This window comes from Equus asinus, chromosome 6, assembly GCF_041296235.1.
Source record: "Equus asinus isolate D_3611 breed Donkey chromosome 6, EquAss-T2T_v2, whole genome shotgun sequence".
Classification (NCBI taxonomy): Eukaryota; Metazoa; Chordata; class Mammalia; order Perissodactyla; family Equidae; genus Equus; species Equus asinus.
The window spans coordinates 20,794,063-20,813,966 of NC_091795.1; the positions used below are offsets into that span (position 1 = coordinate 20,794,063).

At 44.2% G+C, this 19,904-nt stretch overlaps 1 protein-coding gene across 1 annotated transcript; it reads left to right on the forward strand.

Moving 5' to 3' along the window:
* The first annotated feature begins 4,719 nt into the window (after positions 1 to 4,719).
* On the forward strand, positions 4,720 to 19,834 carry SLC20A1 (solute carrier family 20 member 1). Its single transcript, XM_044772847.2, has 11 exons — positions 4,720 to 4,998; positions 5,454 to 6,070; positions 6,233 to 6,373; positions 6,556 to 6,641; positions 11,439 to 11,535; positions 14,002 to 14,121; positions 15,621 to 15,890; positions 16,010 to 16,568; positions 17,210 to 17,395; positions 17,954 to 18,038; positions 18,875 to 19,834. The coding sequence occupies exons 2-11, from the start codon at positions 5,725 to 5,727 to the stop codon at positions 19,034 to 19,036; spliced, it is 2,052 nt and encodes a 683-aa protein (XP_044628782.1). The 5' UTR covers positions 4,720 to 4,998; positions 5,454 to 5,724; the 3' UTR covers positions 19,037 to 19,834.
* Positions 19,835 to 19,904: the final 70 nt, after the last annotated feature.

Below are 19,904 nucleotides of genomic sequence, written 5' to 3' on the forward strand. Positions count from 1 at the left end.
TTTCTTCTCCCTAAAGCCCCCCAGTACATAGCTATATATTTTAGTTGTAGGTCCTTCTGGTTGTGCTGTGTGGGATGCCGCCTCAGTACGGCCTGATGAGTGGTACTATGTCCGTGCCCAGGATCTGAACCGGTGAAACCCTGGGCCGCCGAAGCAGAGCCTGCAAACTTAACCATCCGGCCACAGGGCCAGCCCTGCCACAGGATGTTCATTACACACAGTTCCTGAGTTTCCAGCAAGTTGCATTTTTTCTATGCTTTCCCGGTAAGAGCAGAGAAAGCCGGGCCTGGAAGAAAATGGGGAGTCCAAGTTTAGGTCTCCAGAGAGATCTTTCTGAAGATGTGTTCAGGAACACCGGGCTGTCCTGAAGTTGGCTCAAAGAACCCAAGACTTCAGGACCATTTCACGTTCTAAGAACTGTGCTTCTGCTCCCTCTGTCTGGGTTCTGCAGCTCATCACGCCCAAATGTGTGAACTCAAACCCAAAGGGAAGAGACCAGGTGATGAGCAGTCAGGGAGGAGGCACATAATGTCTGGAGTGGGTGGGTCAGTCTCCTACTCCTTGTGTTGGCAGAGGAACAGACCTACCCGTTCGCTTGGCACAACCAGCACCCAGCTCTTCATTGCTGTGGATGCTGGCCTGAGACAACTTTCAACTAGGGAGTCGCCACAGCAACTCTTGGCTGTCTGGGTGCTTGAAAGCACCCTTGCTCTGTGCTCCCTCTCTGTCCAGCACTTTCCCTGGACCCCGTGGGGACAGAGCCATGGACACTGGGCGCCCAGTCCTGTTTGATGGGGAGTGAGGAAACATTTAAAGACAGAGAGGCCAGCCACATCCAGAGCATGTGGGGGAGTGGTGGTGATGGCGACGTGTGGTCCTTACTTGAAGCAATATTTTGTACTTACCGTCTGCAGAAATGCCTACAGGTGGGTACCAGACAGATTTCCTTTCTTGAGAAGTCTCATGAGAACAGAGTTTTCAGTAACCCCAAGGGATGGCTAGGCCACTGTATCAACTTTATTTCTGGAGATAACACGTACCCTGGCTTCCTGCCTCTTCTTAACTGGGGAAACTGGGGATGATCTCGGAGTCAGGTCTCCTAGAAATGCCCTTTTCCATTCCAACAGGGTTTGAAGAGGCTTAAAATACAGGCTGTAAAAGCAACAGAGTTAATGAAAATAAGGAGAAAAGAAGGGAGAAGTAAATGTGTTAACCTAAGTGCAAATAAGAGTTAACACCTAAGGGCATCCTAGTTTCTCCACACTTACTGACACCAGGGAGAAAGCACTCACAAACTTGAACTTTGTCAGGCGCTTCCCTGCTTTAACTGTTGCCTCAGTTTCTTTGTCTGTAAAATAAGGTAAAAGCACGCCATCAGAGGTTTATTGAGTGTGTCACCTGAGATAATACATGCAGAGTACCTGAAACGGTGCCTGGCACACAGTAAACATTCAATCGCATTGTAGATATAATTATTACGACCTCATTCATCTATCACTGTAGCCGGGGGCGGGGGTGTGTAAAGAGGAGGTGGTTCTCCTTTAATCAAAGGCTCCTACCTTCTCTCCCTGGATGTTCTGCCCCTGCTCCCATCCAAGCCCTACTGGATGGTCTCTGAAATTGCCTGTGGATCCTAATCTGGCTCTACAATGTTCCCGTCCCCATTGCAGTCCCCACTCCTCCAAGAAGACTATTTCCAGGATGCTGACTTCATGCCCATTGAATGGTGACCTCAGATGCATTTCTCTGACTGCAAGTCTCTCTGAGCTCGGAAGGTGCAAAGGTGGTGTTGTCTCCCCCTTTTGTCCCCCTTGCACAGGTCTGGAGGGGCTGGTGGGCCTGCCTGCTCAGCTCTCAGCAGTTTAACCCCACTGAGTTCATGAGAGATGGAAACATCTCCAAGAAAACTCCAAACCCACAGGGCCTAGGTTGGTGTTCAGCAGCATTTGGCAGGTTGTCTTGTTCCCTTCTCTTTGAGGGTGAGGGTGGGTGATGGACCCTTAGGCTCACGGACTCAGTGGCAGTGACTCACTAATATGCTGTGGGTAGCCAGGCCCAGACGGCTCACTCCTAGACCAGGGAGCCTATTGTGTGCCCTGTGCCACACACTGCCCTCCTCTGGCAGCAGGTTTCAGTTTGACATGGGTCCCTCACTCTCAATAAGCAGTGGGAGAAGTCTGAAAGAGCGTAGCCCAGATGACTGAGGCAAGGGAGTGGGTCTTGTCACCTGACACACTTCATTTTAAAGATGGGCTATGCACAGCAGGCTTTCAGCTAGTTGCTGCATAAAGACACTGAGAGCACTGAGATAGCACCAGCCACGCGCTAGACACCCTTTAGAAGGGCGGAACGTACGTTGATTGAGTCCTCACAACAGCCCTATGAAGCATGGACTCTCAACCTCTCCCCTTTACAGATGAGGAAACTGAGGCAGAGAATTGATTTGCCCATGGCCACATGACTGGTGAGTAGCAGAGCAAGTAGTTTGGCTTTACAGCCTATGTGTTTATCCATTAGACCAAATGGTCTTGCTAAGATCCTGAGAGTGCATGTACTAATGCCTTGATTCTAAGAAACGTTATTCTTAGGATCTCTGCCTTCTTTCCCACGTTCAGGGATGTCAGAAGCAGTGCCATTTCTGTGTGAAGTGCCAGTCCTCACACTTCTTTCTTTCCACTTTCAAGACACTGTAACTTTTCTCCACAGGCAGAGCTTCCTCTCCTCCTCTATGGAAGTTTAAGGCATGCTGACCACAGCAAGTCCAGGTCTCGAAGGGCTGTACCCCACTGACCCTCTCTCCCCAGGTGAGGTGGCCAGGACCGACCCCAATCCCTCACCTCCCCTTATAGCTCACTTGGCAGAGGCATTGTGAGTTGTCCTAAGGAGGAAGGATAACACAGTTCTAGAGCCTGAAGATGTTGACAGAATTCATTTGCAAGTGGAATTTCCTTTGAATCTTGACCCCAGTGCTCTCCCACGCCCTGCAAACCCACCCCAAGGGGCCTGGACAGGGCTCTCTCCTTGATGGATAGCCACCATAGCTGCCCCAACGCCTCACAGAAGTTGTCCAGCAACTGCCTGCCAACTTAAAGACTAATACCACAGGCCAGCCAAAGTACACCCGTGAACAGAGCGAGAAAAACACATACTGGGAACAGTTCTAGGCAATTCCCTTACAAATTACTGCTTCGGAAATTATTGTTTTAAATGGCAGAACACTTAGATCTGTTCTTTAGTTCCTTTTTTTCATTACCTTGAAATAAAGTACAAGTGGAGGGAGGAGTACATTTTAAGGTACCAAGATTATATCAGAATTGCACTCCAAGGTCAGTGCTCCCAGACATGTGCTTTCTTTCTCAGACATGACCTTGGGACGTGGAGCTCTGTGAGTTACTCACAGGGCTCCATCAGATATTCTAGGTAGGTCAGGGATACCCAGTGGAATTTAACCCTCCATAGATGTACCAGGGGTAGCAATGATTTACAACGTCTTTGTTTTTGCTATTCAGTGCCCTGTTGCTACAGACAGTAAAAAGGTGGGGAAGGCTCCCGAACATTCTAAGCCTGGTAAGTATTTCTGGTTGGAATTCTTTAATCTCACCACAACCCTGACAAGAGACTATGGCCTTAATCTCCTATGGCATGATTGGTTAGTCTTGATCTTAAGCCGCATAATGAAATGCCCCCAAATGTGCAGAGCAAATCTTATTAAGGTCAAAACTACATTATACACCATGTAGGGGACCAGAAATCATTCTTTACCTCAAAAGAACAGGAAACCTTCCGGGATGCAAAGGCAACCTCCCCTTACACTCTCTGCTACATCCTAAAACAGGAATATTCACCGAAAGAGCAATACGGATATTAGCATCCACTGACCACCTACGGAGTTCTAGTCACATTCACACACATTAACTCACTTAATTCCCACCACAAGGTAGGATTGTTAAGAATTTACATTCGCGAGAACGCAGTCTGAGATCTGGAACTTGCTCAAGGTGACACACTGCAGCAAGTAGGAGTCAGTATTCGAATCTGAAGCAGTCCGTCCCCCCCGCCCCCCCGGACGCCACGGCCGCGCCGCAGAAAACGCAGGTCTGCCACGGGGAAATTAATGACCCACAGCCATCCTGTAGCTCTGCGCCATAACTGGGGAGACAACCTGGTTCTCGTGACTCTTCGGTATTTGTTTTCACCCAAGTGCATGACTGCGGGAGCAAAGCGACCACGTGAGCCCTCTCCCTCCCCCGGCGAGGGACAGTGCCTGTCTGGCCAAGGGCAAATCACAGGTGCGACAACGTGCCAGGACTGGATCCGGAGCCGCAGGGCGCGAGCTCCCCTGCGGCGTCACCGGGCGGACGGAAGGGAACTTGGCCAGGTGTGGCCTCCAGACGCGGCAGGTCACAAGTTAGGTGAAAGTGCGGCCAGCTCCGTAAAACGGGGCCCGCGTGAGAGGATCTAGAATGACCTTTGTCGCGGCCTCTGTAACCCCGCAGGACGACCACCGGTGGCATGGCGAGGGTCCCCCGCGGCCTCTGCCGTAACCAGCCAGCGCGGCCAGACGGCGCAGAGACGCCGGGGCGAGGCCGCAGGGAGGATGTGACCCTCCCCATTTGGACTAGCTCCCCCTAGGGGCGTGGCCAACGGCGAGGCCCGGGCCAATGAGCGCCACCGTTGGGCTGCAGGGGCTACGTCATCCCGGGGGCGGGGCCCTGGGGCCGGCGCGAGGCGCGGCGGGTCACGCGGGTCGCGGCGCCGGCTATAAGTAGGGGCCGGCGGCGTGGGCCGCCCGAGTGATGGCTGCCGGCGCGCGCTGCGTGCTTTCTCTTCTCGGCCGCTGAGGGTGCTTCCCGGGTGGGTCGCCTGCCCCGCCGAACCATCCCCGGAGCCTCCGCTCGGGCCGTCTGCTCGCCGACCGCAGGTGCGTGCGTCCGTGGCTCCAGCCCGCCGCCGCAGCCTGGACGTCGTCGTCTCTCGCTCGGCCCCTCGTTTTCTCTGGTGAGTGGTGGCGCCACCTTGGAAAGGCTCTTTCTTCTCCCCGGGGCCCGGCGCGGACGCCGCGGCGCGGGAGGCGGCCGGGGGGCTCGGTGCAGCGGTGCGCGCGGGGGCGCGGTCTGGATTCGTGGCTGTCCGCCTCCCTCCCCCACGCCATCCCGCCCCGCCCGCGGGCCTTTTTGGCGGTCCCCGGGAGGCGCGCGCGGGAACGGGGCCTTTTCCGCTGTTCGCGGGCAGGGCGCGCGCGGGCCGGCGGCGCGGGGGCCGGGCTGGGCGCGCGCGGGCCCAGGGCTCTGGCGCCACGTGCCCCGCTGCCTCGCGTGCCCTGCTCGGAGCGGGGGACAGTGGGCCGCGGGCGGAGGGCGCGGCCGGGGTTCCCAGCCTCGTGGGCCGGCGCGAGGGGCCAGGCTGGCCCCCCGGGGACGCGCTGCTATTGTTATTTTCTCCCTCCTCCGCAGGATGAACTTGCGTCCTTTCTCTTCTCAGCCATGGAATTCTGCTCCCTGCTTTTAGCTCTCCAGAGCCAAAGAAACCCCAGACAACAGATGCCCATACGCAGTGTATAGCAGTAACCCCCCAGCTCGGTTTCTGTGCCGTAGTTTACAGTATTTAATTTTATATAATATATATTATTTATTATAGCAGTTTTGATACCTCATATTCTGTTTACACATCTTGAAAGCCGCTCAGTAATTCTCTTATAATTTAAGAAAACCACTACTCTAGAGAATGGCATCGACCGTGGCAACGCTGATTACCAGTACTCTTGCTGCTACCGCCGCTTCTGGTCCCTTGGTGGACTACCTATGGATGCTTATCCTGGGCTTCATTATTGCATTTGTCTTGGCATTCTCCGTAGGAGCCAATGATGTAGCAAATTCGTTTGGTACAGCTGTGGGCTCAGGTGTAGTGACCCTGAAGCAAGCCTGCATCCTAGCTAGTATCTTTGAAACGGTGGGCTCCGTCCTACTGGGGGCCAAAGTGAGCGAAACAATTAGGAAGGGCTTGATTGACGTGGAGATGTACAACTCGACCCAAGAGCTGTTGATGGCCGGCTCCGTCAGTGCAATGTTTGGTAAGTTCATTTCATATATTGTCTGCTTAGCGGTGGGTGAGCCGCTTTCTGTCTTGGGTAGTTCTAGTCTTGTGCTCTACCTTTTAGATTATTTCCTTCAGAATGCACTGCGTACATGATGGAATTTTGCCATTTACTTAATAAAACTTGACTGTGTTTCAGGTTCTGCTGTGTGGCAACTAGCAGCTTCGTTTTTGAAGCTTCCCATTTCTGGAACCCATTGTATTGTTGGTGCAACCATTGGTTTCTCCCTTGTGGCAAAGGGGCAGGAGGGTGTCAAGTGGTCTGAACTGATAAAAATTGGTATGTTTAACTCTAAATGGCTTAATTTTTGTTTTCCGTTACCATGGCATGAGATATGGGAGTATATGTTGTAAAATGGAGGGATAGATTAAAGTTTCAAAGATGAAATACTAAAATTAAAGCTGTTATTGATTCCTGATTTCCATTCATTGACATTTTTTTCTTAATGTCTTCTGTTCCAGTGATGTCTTGGTTTGTCTCTCCGCTGCTTTCTGGTATTATGTCTGGAATTTTATTCTTCCTTGTTCGTGCATTCATCCTCCGTAAGGTAAGGTAGTCTTTTTCTCCCCCTCTTATATGACCTTTAACGGGTCATGCTCAATGGTGTTCAAACTGATAGCATTCTTGCAAATGTGATTGGTGTGCAGGTATGTGGCCTTGGAGAGTTAAAAAATTCTTTTATGTTCTGCACACCTCTTGTATGATCCCAAGTTCTCTAAAAGAAGCAAGTTGTCAAAACCCAAGATGGCACTCAGGAAGGAAAAGTTGAATGAGTACTATGGTGTACTAAGAAATACGAGAGCGTTGGGGCCGGCCAGGTGGCACAGCAGTTAAGTGCGCACGTTCTTCTGTTCTTCTGCTTTGGTGGCCTGGGGTTCACTGGTTCGGATCCTGGGTGCAGACGTGGCACCGTGCGGCAAGCCATTCTGTAGCTGGCGTCCCACATATAAAGGAGAGGAAGATGGGCATAGATGTTAGCTCAGGGCTAATCTTCCTCAAAAAAAAAAAGAAAGAAAGAAATAGGAGAGCGTGAGAATGAAAAAAATAAGGAAATTTATTTAGGATGGCTTTGTCTAGCTGTATGCAGATTACTACTTTGTCTAAACCACCAGAGTATGCAGACCAATTTGAATTGTAAGCTTGAGTTTCAACAAGTCACATTGTCCCCCGTGGCTTTTTCTTAGCTGCTGGTTAAATAGAGTAGTTTGGGTCTCTACATAGTTATTTCTGTAGTACTGATTATTGTAACCATTTTGTAAACTTCTAGGTGGGGGCTCTACCTTTCATGGTGATCTGACTCTAATTTTTCAGAATAGGTAAAAAACCAGTAAAGGTAGTTTTTGTTTTTTTGGCAAAAAGAATTCTAGACAGCTATTTAATTTCCTGTCCATTTGAAAATCCCTTTTGAGGGACTGGGTACTGTTTCTTTTATCAAAGAAGTCTGATGCTGGCTCCAAAATAAACGTAGACGACAAGGGGTGTTGTCGTTGGACCGAGTTACAGTAAGAACAGGTTCATTTTTCTCAGGAAACAAGGTTGTCCATTTTCTGAGGTGAATGGCACTTAATGGTCCCCATTGTAAGTTTTTAAAAATGCTCCTAAACTGCAGAAATCTGAGTGAAGGGAGATGGGTAGCTTCCTCCCAGGGGGTAAGAATAGATTCAGACCCTCTTGTTTGGTTGAGTTAAGCCTATCCAGGGAAGGATTGTGTCTCTTCTCTATGGAAATTCTCTGACGAGTAAAGTGATTCACCAAGCGCTATTTCCCATGGCCTGAGTCTGGCAGAATACAGCAGTTTACTTTTTGAAAACTTGCAACGTCTATAGCTTGGTATAATTTGAGGGTAAACAGTTTGTTGATGATAACGGACTCAGTTTGGTATTTTATTTAGCAAGCGAGTATGATTAACCCCTTCCCTCCCACTCCCTACAACTGTAGCATACGATAATATGATGTTTAAATTTGAGGCTTAGCAGTAGTCAGACGGGATTTTTTAGTGTTCTTATTAGAGCCTTATAGCTTGCTCCATACCAGAGAACCAGGAGAATTAATGGGCTCCCCTGTGGGGGATTCCTGCTTTGTAAATGTTATAGGGGTCTTTGGTTATTGGGAAGCAGATCGCATTGATTCTGGAAAGGCTCTGTGTCAAGACAAAACAAACTTGTCTTCTTTACTGGAGGGGGAACGGCGGTGCTCTGAGGTGCAAAGGGATTTTCAGGGGCCCAGAACCTCTCATTTGAGGAATGCATGCCAAGTGTTTTTAGCCCGTTATTGAGAGCTTAAGTTAGATATACTAACTTCTTAACTATATATTCCTTATGTGTGAGTATGAGGATGGACATGATCAAGAATAATTGGAATAGTATTTAAAATAACATTGGCTGTGGGTCTTCCTCACCTCCAACTCCCCCACCCACCCCCCGGCGCACACATACTTTTGTGTCAATCTATCAGTGACATGAGTTTTTAGGTGATTAGTGTGGATATTTCTGGTTATTGTTAGGTTTCCTTTTAAAGATTGGCACCTGAGCTAACAACTGTTGCCAGTCTTCTTCGGTTTTTTTCCCTGCTTTTTCTCCTCAAATCCCCCCCAGTACATGATTGTGTATTTTTAGTTGTGGGTCCTTCTAGTTGTAGTATGTGGGGTGTGGCCTGATGAGTGGTGCCTTGTCTGCGCCTAGGATCTGAACCAGCGAAACCCTGGACCACCGAAGCGGAGCACTTGAACTTAACCACTCAGCCACGGGGCTGTCCCCTATTGTTAGGTTTTAAATCTCAAGAAAACTGGTAACCTTTGGGGGTCCTGGCTGTTAACATCTGAATATGTGACCATAAGATACTTTTTAATTTAAGAGTCTGTTTTGGAAATTAACATTAAAATTACTTAAAAATTTTTTAATTTCCTGAATGTCTGTTCCAGGGGTGTTGGGTAGCCTACCAGGAAAAAGCAGAATGGAGCTGAGGTCCTTCCAGTACGGACTGGGGCAGTAAACAGGGAATGGGGGAAGGGGACCGTTTTCCTGCTGAGCATTGAAATTCCAGTCAGAGAGAATGAGTCTTTCAGCATTCTCCCTTCTATTAGGAATCACATTAAATAGATCTAGGGCATCTTTTCAAACTCAGAGGAATCTTTTTCTTTAGACAAAAGCTTATTGGAACATCCAGTATGTAAAAAGTGAACTATTCTAGTTGGAGATGGGGGGTTATAAAGTTTCAAGTGTGGGTTAGATGGATCATATGGTAGTAAAAATATCATAAAATTGTTAGCACTGCTTACCTCTTCGGAGTGACTGAGAGGAGTCTGGAGGCAGTAAAAGGGAGAGACCATTCCTGTTTTACCTTTTTCCTAGACTTTTAAGAACTTTGACTTTTTTTAACCTGTGAGCCTGTATTTCATAGTGAACTATGAGTAGTGTCATTCATTTCCTACCTTGGTCCTAACTAATTTATTACTGGTTACCTCAGAGAATATGTGATTGGGCTATACAGAAAAATAAACAAGTACATAGGTCACTTCCTCTCAATTCTGACTGGTTACAGCTTGATTTGGTAAAGTATTACCAAGTAGTGTTTGAGAGTCTGTTAAGTCCCTACATGATGTCTATAAAACCCTAATGGGTTTTTATTTGCGGGGGGCATCTTAGGTTCCTAGAAGAATTTTCTTAAAACCATGGATAGTTCTGAGAAGAAAAATGCATGTACACCTCAGGTTCATAACCTTATTGACTGTCCTTATGGTGTGACCCACATTGTTGAGTTAGTCGGGGGTGCTTAACAGTTCCTAGGTTCTGTTATTTTTATTTTGGCTGTTTCCCTATCTGTAGCATTCTGTTGAACTGTGGATGGGGGAGCTAAAATTCAGAGTGGTTTTCAGTGAGGACCCATCTCTGATTTGGAATGTTACCTTCACTTTCTCTTCTGTTTGGTTGATCCTAAGCCCCTACCTCCCTCTTCATTGTACTGATTATTCTCGTCAGAAGCTTTAGGAGCACTCTCTTCCTCAGCAAGATTTTCCATTGGATTGTGATCAAGGTAGTGTTAAACTGGGGCCAGCCCCATGGCATCGTGGTCAGGTATGAGGCGCTCTGCTTTGGCTGTGTGGGTTTGGATCCCAGGCATGGACCTACAGACCACTCATCAGCCATGCTGTGGTAGTGACTCACATACAAAATAGAGGAAGTTTGGCACAAATGTTAGCTCAGGGTGAATCTTCCTTAAGCAAAAAAAAAAAAGATAGCATTAAACCTTTAGGTTAACATCTTCGAAGTTTAGCCTTCCCATATATTCAAATCTATGCTTTCATTCTTTAAGTGTTTGACTTCGGTGTTTTCCTGTGGAATTAATAGACGTTTGTTGTAAGTGGAATTCTTTTTATTTCCAGTCACCCTGCTCTTGAAACATTTCAAGTTTTTGTCTCAGGGCCTTTGCATTTGCTGATGTCTCTGGACATCACTCCCGATGGCTTGCTCCTTAACTACCCCTACATAGTCACATGGCTTGTTGACTTAGCACATTCATGTCTTTGCTCCACTGATACTCCCTGACCCCCCTCTCCCCCCGTTAAAATGTGCATCTTTGTCCATCACTGCCCCTTACCGTTCATTTTTTTTTTATAGCATTCATCACTACTTTACATTATTATAGCATTTTTCACTACTTTACGTTACTCTGTACTAGAATGTAAAGGTCACTTCTGTGAGGGCGGGAACTTTCTGTCGTTCACTTCTGTATCTCAGCGCCCAGAATAGTGCTTGGCACAGTCTCTTGAATTAGGGGATTACCTGTGTACAACTGATTTTTATCTTAGCACTTTGGTAAGTCATTAATTATGGTATATATATCAGATTTCTAGATAAGATGGTTGTTACAGGTATATTCTACATGTTTTATTTTTAAGAAATCTTAAAAACGTGAAGCCAGATGTAAAGCCAGGTAAGAAATGTGCTTGATCTCTCTTACAAATGTATAGTACATCTTTAGGTGTGTGCTTCGATTTACATCTAGATATAGCAGGTACCTTAGAACACTGGGTGTTGAAACTGGTTATTCTGGACATCACCAGTCACTGGTCTAGGTAGCCTTGTTAAAAACAACAACAACAACAAACATAAAACAAAAAACCAATCATAAACTTAAATTTAGGTAGAAGACGTAGAAGGTGAGATCAGCCTTGATAGGGCGACTTCCAGGAGCAAATGTAGGGAAAGCCCAGTTGGCCTTGGGAACTACTATGGAGAGAAAGTCACTGGCACTGTAATTCCTGAACCTGCCCTTTTTCAAGGCTTTGTGGAAACGGGTTAACTTTCCCAGCATGTAAGGTATTGGTCTTAATGATATTTTACAGGCAGATCCAGTTCCTAATGGTTTGCGAGCTTTGCCGGTTTTCTATGCCTGCACAGTTGGAATAAACCTCTTTTCCATCATGTATACTGGAGCACCTTGTAAGTACCTATCAAAATATTTAAATGTGAATTTAAAGTTGTTTATAAAACTTGCATTAAATGCCCAATTTGCCCCTTTTTGCTTTACAGGGCTGAAATCTCCTAGAAGGTGGCTGGCCTGCGCCCCTTTCAGACGGCTGCAGGCTAGTGTATGCTGAGTTAACCTAGATAGTTTTCCAACCAAAGAGGCCTGCTCAGATTCTAAATCACTACAGACCTTTACTCTTTAGTCTTCACAGGATCCACGATAATATGATCTTCTCCCTCCCTTTCTCCTGTCTATGCTAAAAATATTGGAATTGATACTGACCTCGACTACTGACTACTGAAGAGTCATTAGTTATATTTGGTCTTCAATAATCAGTCATTTAGGACTGATTTGCTGGATGTTCTCATTTTTCTTTCCCAAATGGAGCTACTTTTATTTCTAAGTACTAAATTTACTCCCCTGAATCTGCTTGAATGAGAAGAGTTGGGATGTTTAACACCTGATCTAAGTGCACTTGGAAGAAGAATTCATGCAGCTAAGAGGAAAAGTAATTTGTGAGAATATAAAGTTTGAAATATTGATTACTTTTATGTTGGGACTAAGGCAACGTTTGGATTAAATGATGATACATGTTTAATTTAGCAAGTGAAAAAGATTGATAACTTGTCAGGCAGGACAGTACATGCCTTTATCAATTCAGTTTCGCTATCTAGGTTCATTCGGCTAATGGTCTTTGACCATCAAGTCAGTGGCTTTCGATCTTTTAACTATGACTCACTGGAAGAAATACAGTGTACATTGCTGCCCAGGACACACATGCATAGAGGGAGGAAAAGATAACTGGAATAGTATCTTGAAGCCACTTAACCTTATTCCTATGTGCTGTGCACTCATATTTTCAAATATTCTTTTTAGCTTTTTTTGATGTTCATCATGGTCCACTAAATTGGTTTCATTTCTGACTAATGGATTGTAACTTGCTTCTTAAACCTCATTGAAGTAATGTCACTAACCGAAAATGGAGTTAGCTAAGTATTTTTAACTTTATTCGTGGAATAATTAGGAAAGAAAATGGACAACTTTATGAGAATATTGATCTTACTTAGGGGATACCAGACTGCTTGCCAGACAGTGCAGGCAAAGGAAAGCATGCATGCTGCATTTCCGTTCTGTTCTAAATTGACTTCCTGCTGAGCTAGAGGTCTCCCATGAGGCTCTAAGCACTGATGATGTTTTATGTGGTGGCAGCACAGTTCATAGTTCAGTGAAAGTAGGAACTTAAAATTTTCAATCATTTTTGAAAAGGGAACTTATGTATTCTTGTTTTATCCTTTGTGGATCATTTACAAGAAAAGCCAGTCTCATTTCCCCTTTTCACTTGGAATGTGGGAAAACTTAAATTGAGATAGAGATTAATTAAATTTCATATATATTTTAATTTGTGTGACTACATGATAAAAATTGATAGGAATTAAAATGAAACATTTATAGTCACTATAGAATTTTAGTTTTGAAGGAGCCTCAATTTATATCTGATTTTTAAACATTAAACATTTTGGGGGGCAATAGAATTTCCATTTTATAAGTAATTTAATTCCAAATAAGCAAAATAAAGCAAAGCAGCCACAAGTAACTAAGCTATTGGATAAAGTACAGTTTATTATAACATCTTTTAGGCTTAAATAGGATTCTGTGGTCCTTTGCTTCTGTCATGAATGTAAGTTAGTGGCTTGGAGCCTATTGGCATTTCAGTGATGAGCAGATGATGATTAATATTAAGGATACCTGAGCCATGTGGAAAGTAGACGAGTTTCTCTTTAAGATGTGGCGTGTTAGTGAAATTACCACTAAACTCTTTTCTTTGGGAAAGGACAGCCCTTTGAACTATTCTTATCTTTTGATGGCTAATACGCCTGTTTTCCATTTCTTAGTTTGATGATTTGTCCTAAGAGATAATCTTGTTATCTCTTGTAAGGGTTTTATTGGAGGCTAAGTACAATGAAAGTGGTAACTTGCACAGAAAATTATAGCAGTATGACACATGTGACTGCTGGGGCACCTTCCTGTTTTAATGTTAAAATCTGTATTTGCAAATGTAATGTGTGGCAGCTACCATCTGGAGTCTGGGGAGTGGAACGGGTCCATTTTTTCATAGCAAGTTGCAGATATTCACAGTATAGTAATCCTGACTCTCTTCTTAAAGAAAGAGGAAAACAGCTAGTTTGTGAAGGAGCTTGGGAGGCTTCAGTCTAGCAGGTGTTTAAAGTGGGCCAGACTGGTGTGGGTTTCCAGTGACCATTGGATTTTTCTCCCAAATTTAGATAGCTCCTAGCACAGTAAGTCCTGTGGACCTAGCAGCAGCTATAAAGGGTGATGGGCTGGCTGGGGGAACCCCAGAGTCCACAAAGGAGGGTTTACACATTATTGCAGGGGGCTGTTGCCCTGGGGTTTTCAAGATGCACCATTTTATCTCCTAGTGCTGGGCTTTGACAAACTTCCTCTGTGGGGTACCATCCTCATCTCGGTGGGATGTGCAGTTTTCTGTGCCCTTATCGTCTGGTTCTTTGTATGTCCCAGGATGAAGAGAAAAATCGAACGTAAGTAACAAATCGTAGCAGGAAATTTTAATTAGTAATGTGTTTATTTCTTTTTGTTTGGTCACCTGTAAAAATCTATTTGGATAGATTGGGAAAGTCAGACATTTTAAATGGAAATTTTAAGATATGGGTTTATTGTCCAAACTATGTTCTTATTGACTTAAAATGACCTGAGACCTGGTCAGAAGGAATATTTGACACATGCTGTGGAGATAAGCTGGGTGTTTAATCTTTTTTGTTATTCTACCATGATCAGTTCCCGGTGACATGATAGATAAATACAGAGAAGTTTTAGCCTACGGTAATTGAGAAGTATGAAGATACCTTAATGAAAAATAAGGGGTAGGGACAAAATACTTTGATAGAGGAAACATTTACTCCAACTGTTTCTCTATAACTTGAGGTTCAGACATGCAAAGCTAAGGTTAATGTATATATCTGACTTTAGATTTGGTAAATTCTCAGAATTGTAGCGCAAATTCTAGAGGTAAACATTTTCAAATGTCATGTGAAGGAATCACTTAAGACATTACAGTATTGCAGTGTAATTAAATTTTGGGTAGATTTTGGTTAGTATCAGTCTTGTTTAAATCTTGTATTCCTTTCCTTACTGACTGAGCTTTTTAAAAGTAACTCTTTTCTACCCTTTTCCTCTGCAAGCGTTGGTTAGTTTGCTTTCTGGGAGGGAGGGATGCACAGACTGCAGTGGCGTAGGAAGTGCTGCGTCATGCAGCTGCACTGAGCAGCCTCCAGGAGGCTCTGTGCGTTGGGCTTTGCCGAGCGCACAGTGGGAATGAGGTTTTCAGGACTTCTGACCTCATTTTTCCCTCAGTCTGGAGAAGATGAGACAAGTCTCGCTAATGTTTTATACCCTAGTCTATAGCTTGACCGTGATGCCTGAATGAAATGGTAAACATACTGGGCATTGCTACGGTGGGCAGAAAATATCCCTACTTGGTCACGGAGTTTAGAAACGTAATGCTTATCTCTTTGTTTTATAGAATTGGAAGTTAAAGTTGTCATCTTTAGTTGCCTGCATTGAGCTGTGTCACTTGGCTTGAACTCATAGACTTAAGTTTGGGAAGATTCCTTTTCAAAAAAGACCATGAACTAGATGCAGTCCAAATTTTCAATCATCTGTCACTCTTGAGCTCCCTTCACTACAGAATGAGTCAGCAGGGAGCTAAGAATGGTTTTTATGTTTGTAAAGGGTTGAAAAGAACAAGAATACACAACAGCCCACAAAGCCTAAAATATTTTGCTATCTGGTCCTTTACTGGAAAAGTTTGCAACCCCTGATACAGGGTGTTCTGCATTGCTGGTTTCTTCCCAAGTAAGTAAGATGGCAAATTAAGCAGATAGGAAAATTACCTTGAATTTTTACTGAAGTTTTCATGTGTTCATATTGTGAGTTGGATTTTTTTGAGATGAGGGAAAGGGGAAATGTGGAACAAGTTAGTTTGGTCAAAACCAAGCCAAAAAAAACCCTTCTTTTCTAGGAGAAATAAAGTCTAGTCCTTCTGAAAGCCCCTTAATGGAAAAAAAGAATAGCTTGAAAGAAGACCATGAAGAAACAAAGTTGTCTCTCGGTGATACTGAAACTAGGAATCCTGTCTCTGAGGTAGGGTCTGCCACTGCGCCCCTCCGGGCTGTGGTGGAAGAGAGAACAGTCTCGTTCAAACTGGGAGACTTGGAGGAAGCTCCAGAGCGAGAGAGGCTTCCCAGCGTGGACCTGAAAGAGGAAACCAGCATAGACAGTGCCATGAATGGTGAGTGGGATTTCCTCAGGGGTGGAAAATAGAATTTCACTGTTACCTGTACTGGTGAGGAGGCTTTGTGTGGACCTGATGCTCTTTGTAGTGAATGTTACCTTTTTGGCCTTGGCCAGGTGCAGTGCAGTTGCCCAATGGGAACCTTGTTCAGTTCAGTCAAGCCGTCAGTAACCAGATGAACTCCAGTGGCCACTATCAGTATCACACAGTACATAAAGATTCTGGCTTATACAAAGAGCTGCTCCATAAATTACATCTTGCCAAGGTGGGAGATTGCATGGGAGATTCTGGTGACAAACCCTTGAGGCGCAATAATAGCTATACTTCTTATACGATGGCAATTTGTGGCATGCCTCTGGATTCATTCCGTGCCAAAGAAGGTGAACAGAAAGGGGAAGAAATGGAGAAGCTGACATGGCCTAACACGGACAGCAAGAAGCGAATTCGAATGGACAGTTATACCAGCTACTGCAATGCTGTGTCTGATATTCACTCGGCATCTGAGATGGACATGAGTGTCAAGGCAGAGATGGGTCTAGGTGACAGAAAAGGCAGTAGCAGCTCTCTAGAAGAATGGTGTGACCAGGATAAACCAGAAGTGTCTCTCCTCTTCCAGTTCCTGCAGATCCTTACAGCCTGCTTTGGGTCATTTGCCCATGGTGGCAATGACGTCAGGTCAGTTGACTTTGAGTTTTAGCATTGCTCATTCTTTTTGTAAACCGCCCTTCTCCCTTTTATAAGGCTGTGCTTGTGATTGTGCTACTCATAACTACCTATGGGACACTGAATAATCTAGAGAGGATAAGGTAGTAGCAGTTCTTGACTTAGATAGTAAAATTTATTTCTTGAGAGAGATTATGAAGAATGCGTTTTTTAAGAATTTTGTTTCTGTAAATGATAAATACAAACATCTGTCACAGAGAAGCCTTTTTTGTCTATTGAGATGGGATTCGGTTCTTTGATAGTCAGTCTTTGGATGTAAGATGAAAAACTTAAAATCATTGCCCTGTAGAATGAATTTGTAAGTCGTTAGCCTCAGTTCTGTGGTTTGTAAACCATTCATTGGACCCTGGAGTTGCTTTAGGTTACTGTAAGAAGACAGGCCACCAAATGCTTGGCATTTGCTTCTGAGAGCAGCTCTCATTTTCTTCCATTGTTCATGTTGGGGTTCCATTTATTGCCTTTGAAAGAAAGACCCGTTTGCTAAATGGGTTTGAAAGCTTGGCTTTAGACACCCCAGTAAGTTAGTTAGCAGGTCAGATCTTGCCAAGTTCTTGTTCTGCCTGAAAAATCACATTTGCCCTCTTGTCTTTCAGCAATGCCATCGGTCCTCTGGTTGCTTTGTATCTGGTTTATGACACAGGAGATGTTTCTTCAAAAGTAGCAACACCAATATGGCTTCTGCTCTATGGTGGTGTTGGGATCTGTATTGGTTTGTGGGTTTGGGGAAGGAGAGTTATCCAGACCATGGGGAAAGATCTGACACCAATCACGCCCTCTAGGTAAGTTGGTAGAGCAGGTCTTAGAGAGGTTAATGCTCGTTTTTCTTAAGATACATACTAACGGTATAGTGCCACCACATAAATCACTCTTTAGTTAAGGTAGCCATCCTGATGTTATTCTTGTTGGTGTGAACTTCTTAGATTTTACTTATTGTCTGGCCCTTAAATGTAGTTTTGATCAAATATTCATTCAGCTCTATTGGTATCTTAACAAAGTAATTTTTCTGAGAAGATGTGTGTGCTGAGAGTTGAGAGGTATGTATACTTGGCCTTATTTGTCTTAGGAGCTAACACTGATATTTACCAAATTCTTCAAAATAAAAGTGCAAACTTTAGTAATGAGTTTCCAGGAAACCTGAAAACTTCAAACATTAGAGAAGAGGGAAAAGAAGATTCCCCTGGCTTGAGTTAAAGTAGATTACAGGAGTTAGAGCTAAGTAAAGATGCCACTGGAGACTTTGTCAATGATTAGAGCACAGTAAGATTTGGTTAACTTTTTTGTTAGGTTATAAAAAAATCATATTCTGTTCTTGACAAGTAATCTTTTTATGTCTATAGTGGCTTCAGTATTGAACTGGCATCTGCCCTCACTGTGGTCATTGCATCAAATATTGGCCTTCCTATCAGTACAACACATTGTAAAGTAAGTACAGTACAAACAGACTGTGTCTTTTGAATGGGTCTAGTAATATGTAGGGTTGTGTTGTTTCTTGTTTTTTTTCTTTTTACTTTGATACTTTGATTTAGAAAGTTTTATGCAGTCGGTCCTGAAGAGTTCATAAGATTTAGCACAAGTGACTACAAGAATGTAAATGCTTATGTTTTACAATTTCTTCTGTATATTACTCTTACTTAAGCAGATATTCTCCCCAGATGATACAGAAGTCCTTTTATAGAGAGCTGGCAAGTCTGTGAGGCTTGCTGGGTTGTTGAGAAAGCATAGATTGAGGTACTGAGAAACTCCCTGAATCCTGAGGTTGCTGGATGACTGTGTAGTAACTGTAGGAAGAGGAAGAAACTGGCTTCCTTGAGGGAGTGTAAGTTAGTTCATCATGGAGCCTGTGAGTCATCTTTTTTCTTCCAGGATATCTCTCCATGTTATTGGCCATTAGGTATAATATCAGCCTCCTCTAGAAGGATCTTTGGAAAATCTGAAGCTTAAGTTTATTATTAAAGCAGTTTGATATTAATGCAGTTTATTATTAAAGCAGTTCATTAAATTCTAGTAACTCAGAAGGGAAAAAGGAAGTGTTCTTTTCCTATCGTATTTTACCCCAGTTAGCACAGACTTAATGATTTTTATATTGCCTTCACCTTCCCATGAGTAATCTCCTCCTTAACCTGTTAGAAACCAGCTTTCATGGAATCAGTCTCCGCCAGCAGTCTGGGGCTCCTTACCTACATAAGGTCAGGTGTCTATTTGCCAAAATACCATTGGCACTTTAGTGACCACTTTTCTTTGATCTGTTTGTCTTCTAGGTGGGATCTGTTGTATCCGTTGGCTGGCTCCGATCTAAAAAGGCTGTTGACTGGCGACTCTTTCGCAACATCTTTATGGCCTGGTTTGTCACAGTCCCCATTTCTGGCGTTATCAGTGCTGCTATTATGGCAGTCTTCAAATATGTCATCCTCAGAGTGTGAAGCTGTTTGAGATTAAAATTCGCGTCGATGTTTGGGACCACCTTACACATTCCTGCTCCTTTGAAGAATGATTACAGTGTTAACAGAAGACTGACGAGTCTTTTTAAAGTTTGGGAGCTGTGGGAGGGAAGTGTGACTTATGCTATAATTGCTTTTGTGCTAAATATGACTTATCTCAAAATTAGCTATGTAAAATAGCCAGATTTCCACTGGTTCCTGTTGAGGCCCCTTTTCCCTCTGGGCTGTGAATTCCTGTACATATTTCTCTACTTTTTGTATCAGGCTTCAATTCCATTATGTTTTAATGTTGTCTCTGAAGATAACTTGTGTTTTTTGTTTTTTTTTTTAAGCAACCATTCAGAGCCGTTCAACAGAGTGTGCTCTGCTTCGGTGGTTTCACCAGCTTCCACCCTAACATGCACAGGGAGTTAACAACAAAAAGCATATCTGAAGCTTCCCTTGTAGTCTCCTAGAGAAATAGAGTCGTTTGTACTCTGCCCTGTCGGTAGTGGCAGGTTCTATTGGCATATGTGAGAGCTTCTTATAGGGACAAGGTTCTTTGGACACAGTGAAAATTTAAGTTAGTAGTGACTTCCTTGCAAGCAATTCATTGACTGTTATTGCTAAGAAGAAGTAGAGAGAAAAAGCCTTCTGGCAGTCTGGGTTACTTGTTTAAGATTTCTGGCAGTGTGGGATGGATGAATGAAGTGGAATATGAACTTCGGGCGAGTTAAATGGGACAGCCTTCCATGTTCATCTGTCTACCTCTTAATAAAAAAGCCTACACTTTTTAGAAAATTTGTTCTCATGATTTTTGTTCATATTTGAAGCATCTATGCTCCCAATTAGTTAGTTTTATGCCATTCTT

Bases quoted from the DNA above. Each gene is read 5' to 3' on its own strand.
- SLC20A1 (XM_044772847.2), top strand. From the start codon at position 5,725: ATGGCATCGACCGTGGCAACGCTGATTACCAGTACTCTTGCTGCTACC. The intron at 11,536-14,001 runs GTAAGTACCTAT...TTTATCTCCTAG, and splicing joins CATGTATACTGGAGCACCTT to TGCTGGGCTTTGACAAACTT. The intron at 17,396-17,953 runs GTAAGTTGGTAG...TTATGTCTATAG, and splicing joins ACACCAATCACGCCCTCTAG to TGGCTTCAGTATTGAACTGG.